General features: G+C 52.0%; 1 protein-coding gene across 1 annotated transcript; it reads right to left on the reverse strand.

Moving 5' to 3' along the window:
- Window positions 1–3,744: 3,744 nt before the first annotated feature.
- LOC139052956 (uncharacterized) lies at window positions 3,745–4,599 on the reverse strand. Its single transcript, XM_070530102.1, has one exon. It carries the CDS (start codon window positions 4,597–4,599, stop codon window positions 3,745–3,747), a length of 855 nt encoding a protein of 284 aa, XP_070386203.1.
- Between the last annotated feature and the right edge of the window lie 288 nt (window positions 4,600–4,887).

Genomic DNA, 4,887 nt, shown 5'->3' on the forward strand with positions numbered 1-4,887 from the left:
TTTCTTCTTCTTTGCAGCACTCTGTGTAGGCTGCTTGGTTGCCGCCGCTGTAGCACTTCTTGCGTACTTTGTCCAATAGTTCCGAGTCTGTTCCCTCGTACTGGTGCACCAGTCGGTATATGACTTTGTTGTTTTCGGTCTTTGTTTTTGCCGGATCTAGGAGTGCCTTGAGTATGCGCCATGTTTTTGCAGTGCTCAAGGTTCCGTTTAGAGAGTCACTAAATTGTTGCCAATTTTGCTTCGCTAGCTGCGCCGCGTACTCTTCCGCCTTTTTCGTGATTTCCGCGATCTTTAGCTTGAGCTTTCTGTTGTATTTCTGTCTTTTTCACCTTTTTGTGAGCCCCCTTCTGGCTTCCCATAGTCTGAGAAGTCTAGAGTCCACGTCCGGTGTCTGCGGCGTATGCTCAATTTATTTGGTGAATTTGCGTTGTGTTTCTTTGAGCATGTTCCCCCAGTCTGTTATATATTCGATGCGTTTTATTATGCGTTGCATATTGCAATCACTCAGTTCAGCCCTTGGGCGCGGCCGGGCAGCCACCATTGACCTTTAGCGCAACCACGTGACGTGACGTCACGACAGCCGGAGGAAAAGCTGGGCCCCAACTCGCGCAATATGCAACGCATTCTTGGGGCCCTATAACGTAAAACTATTCCAATATGTTTCTATTCCAATCTCCTGACGTCAAATTTGCGTAACCGCCAACGCAAGCACCGGGCGGTCACCAGCAGGCTTCGCCGAACATGCCAATCAAGCGCTCTCCTCGTTCATAGGAGGTCACTTTTGTTTGCTTGAAAAACGAATAACATTGCCTACACTGAGCGGCTTGTCGTATCTAATTGGCTGACAAGAGGCGAGGAGAACGCTCAAGTGGAGAGGGATTCGATGGGGCCGAGCCACTGCACTGAAAGTCGATAACCGGATGAAGAGGGTGGTGCCGGCGTCTACGATTGGCCGGCTTTCCCTTACTTAGCTTTCGGTGGCTGGTCGAAAATCGCGGCGGCATGCAACGGAAGCTCAAGAATGACGCTAAAACGGACCCTCTGGAAAGAAGAGTTGGCAGAATGAGGGGGTAAACGTGCCGAAAGTGCTCGAAAACGTTACACGGCCACGCAAGAAGTTTTATTATACGCAAATACACCCCTGCTCTCCGGCAGGTGCGAGTAGCCAGCGTCTGAGCGATCGGCGGCAGCCTTCTTTTAATCCTTTCGGAACGGGGCAGCCTGCGGCTATTCCGAAGAAAATTCAGTTTTGTTCGGCATATTAATGCGTCTTTATCGCGTACACGTCACTTTGACGCGGTAAGTTCTTGCGGTTTTGCGACGTCGCGTGACAGGCAGGTGAAGTGGGTGGAGCCCGAAAACTTTTTACCAATAGCCGAGGGCCAATGGCGAACAGGGGTCGAATCAGAAATAGCCATTTTTCTTTTTTCTGTCAAATCATGCATAATCAGTGTGTACACATCATATCAGATGGAGAGGTATCGCGGCTTTGGTGACGTCGCGTGACAGACAAGTGAAGTGGGGGTGGTCGAAAAAAGTTTTTGACCAATCGTGGAGGGCTGATAGCAGAATTGGAATAGAAATGTTTGGAATAGTTTTACGTTATAGCGCCCTTGGCTTAACCAAGCTAAGCCTGGCCATTTTTGTATCGCCACATGCTTCTCTGAACGCTTTCCAGTCCGTTATGTTTCCTTTCCCTATCTGTCGTCTAATTTTGTCTGCTATTGTGATTTGCATCTTTAGGATATAGTGGTCGCTACCCATATTTTCCATTAGGTTGTCCCACTTCGCTTGCCTTGTTCTTTTGACGAACGTGAGATCGGGGCAGGTGTCCTTGTTCACGCTGTTCCCGATTCTCGTAGGGGTATCGGCTTCAATGATGAGTTCACACTCGATATTGTCAGCTACCTCGGTTGCCGCTCTTCCCTTTTGATCCGTTCTCGTGTATCCCCAGCTCTCCTCTCGGGCGTTGAAATCTCCCAGTACGACTAGGGCATTTCGTTTAGCCAGCTTGTCTGCTCCTTTGAACAGCGCGTCGAATTTCGCCCTGCTTTGTCTCGGGGGGCTGTATATATTTACGATGAATATGCTTCCTCCCTTCCTTTTTGGTATGATCTCGACTATTACGTGCTCTACGTCTGTGTCGGCTATCCTGTCATGGCTTATAGCGATTAGGGTTTTGTTGACAAGGATTGCCGTTCTTCTGCCTTCCTCCGGATTCTCGCAGCACGTGTAGCCCTGTAGTGTTGGGGTAATCCCTGTTTCTTGTAGAGCGATTACGTCGGGTGGAGTTAGTTGGCTGTTGATGTACTGTTGTAGTAGTGCTTGTCTTCTTCTATATCCTCTGCAGTTCCACTGCCATATTTCTAGTTTTTCTTCTTTTTTAGTTCTTTTGGTTGTACTGTCCATGCTTAAATTTCGGGGTCGTCGTCTCTCGTACTGTAGTTTTCTAACGCCGGCCGTCTCTCGTTGAACTTGCCTTTGACGCCTTCGGTAATTTTGTTTTCGTAGGGTGCGGGTTTCTGTTCCCCGCATGGTTATCTGCTGTTCCATTCTTTGCATAGCTTGCTGTATTTCTGCTATAAACTTGGTGAGGTTGGCCTGAGTCATTTCGGTAGGTTGACTTTGCGGGGGTGTTGATGGCGGCCTGGGAGCGCTACCTGAGCTGAGGTCCTGTACTTCCTGCATTAGTCTATTGATTTTTGCGTCCTGCTCTTCGCGCGCTCTACGGCCAATTTCTAGCTCTCGCCTGAGTGCCCTGTTTTCTTTCTCTAGCTGTTTCTCTCCATTGTTCTGGTTATTACCCGAGTGCGGAAACAAAGTTTTGGAGGGGGCCTGCTTCCCAGCTCACCTTCGTGCCGCCCTCGGGCTTCTTCTTTTTCAGCTGCTGCTGGCCCTCGACGGCCCGTGGCGGCAGGAGTGGGAAGGACCGGGACGGCTCCGTGAACGGCTCCGTGCTGGCTCCGTGACCCGTCTCGGATGGTGTTGCCTCCGTTTTTATGCGAAGCATACTAGCCGCACAACCACGCTCTTCCTTGCTGCGCCGCGCGCGGCAGCGTAGCTACCATATGACTTCATAACAGCTGCAAAAGCGGAGGCTCAACTCGTGCGCTCGCTTGCGGCCGCGTAGCTACATAGCCGGGTCTCAACTCGTGCGCTCGCCTGCGGTCGCACAGATGGTACTGCGGCCTAACTCCCGCTCCTCCCGCTAGGGCACTGACGTCACAACAGCTGCAAGCCGTGTTCAACTCTTGCAAGATGGGCTGGGTGGGAATCGAACCAGGGTCTCCGGAGTGTGAGATGGAGACGCTACCACTGAGCCACGAATTTTTTTATTATTATTATTACCACTGAGCCACGAATACGATGCTTCAAAGCGGTACAAAAGCGCCTGTAGTGAATGCGGTGTTGCCTTAGAAACAAGCTGTTTCTAAGGCTCAGGCGTGCGTCGCTTGCTCAGGCGCACATTTCGTTGACGCGCCGAACGCTGCGTTGCTCGACGCTCACCGCGTCCAATGCGGGGCGCGTGTTCGCTGCGCCGTAGTTCATTGTCTTACACCCCTTGGCAGGTCGACGGGAACGCTGTCGCGTTCCACTCTTGAAGGCGAAGCAGAGTAACGCATGAGTTGTTTCTTCGTCTAGCCGAACCAAATATAGCCAAGCAACAGCAGTTCACCAGGCTAAACAGTGGTTCAACAACTAAAATAAAGGCTAGTATGCTTCGCATCCTGGGCTTAACCTTACCTAAGCCACATCCATTTTTTTCTCCCTGCTGCGGCGCTGCTGCTGCTGCGACTGGTGCTGTCGACCTCGCAGTTCTCTGGCTTTCTTTAGGCGATCCTTGCAGTCCCTGGATCCGGTGGCGTGGTCGCCTCCACATATCAGGCACTTGGTTTGCCATTGGTGATTTTCCGGCGGATTCTGCATTCCGCATTGCCTGCACGCCTTGGCGTTTGGCGTCGGGCAGACGTCGGAGCGGTGGCCCTGTTGGCAGCAAATGTAGCACACCTGCCTCGTCGGCCGGTATAGGTAGCATCTAAACTTTGCGCCCGCGAAGATCACGTATTTGGGTATGATGGAGGCGTCAAAGGTGATGACCGCCGTTTCCGATTTTCCTAGCATTCTTGAGGCGAGCACCACAACCCCTTGGGTGCGGACTCGTATCTTCGCCTTGAGCATTTCCGTCGGCGTTCCCGCGGGGACTCCGCGTATTACGGCTCGCTTGACGTCCTCCGGCATCGCCACGTATCTGTTGACCTCGTAGGCTTGGCCTCTGACTCGCAGGTTGGTTATTCCGAGCATCATCCTCGCTACTTCCTCGTTCGAAGTACTTGCTATGATGATGTTCGATCCTGTCCTTAGTCTGACTATAAAGTCTTCATCCTTGAATTTGTTGTTACATGCCTCGATGATCGCTTGCACGATTTCTATCGCCTTCAGTTCTTTGATTGGTAGGCCATTCTTTGGTCTGATGATAATTTTGGCGTCGCCCTTTGGGTGCGGTGGCAGCCTTTGTCTCGGCTGTAGTTCTTTGTGCGCAGCTGGCGCGCCAGCTGTCGTTCCACTCACGCCACCTGCTGCCGAGGTGGCCGGCGCCATCTTGCTATTGTTCTCGCCACTCCGGGTCTCGTTGGAGTTCAAAATGGCAGCGTTCCGCGACCCGCTCCTCTGCTGTTTTTTCTGGCATTTTGAAGTACAAATCTGCCTTTGCTCGGCGGTATCGTATGTGCTTGACGTACCTGGTTGGTCATGCTGCATGGCGGCACTCTCGAGCTCTGGTTCTCCGTTGGCTGCGGTGTCGCGAGTAGCTGCGGTAGCAATCGTCGTCCATGTCTTGCGTTTCGGGTGGATCGTTGGTGGATCGGGTGGATCATGAGGGGCTTGAAG

This window comes from Dermacentor albipictus, unplaced genomic scaffold, assembly GCF_038994185.2.
Source record: "Dermacentor albipictus isolate Rhodes 1998 colony unplaced genomic scaffold, USDA_Dalb.pri_finalv2 scaffold_46, whole genome shotgun sequence".
NCBI classification, from domain to species: Eukaryota; Metazoa; Arthropoda; class Arachnida; order Ixodida; family Ixodidae; genus Dermacentor; species Dermacentor albipictus.

Bases quoted from the DNA above. Each gene is read 5' to 3' on its own strand.
- LOC139052956 (XM_070530102.1), bottom strand. From the start codon at position 4,599: ATGGCGCCGGCCACCTCGGCAGCAGGTGGCGTGAGTGGAACGACAGCT.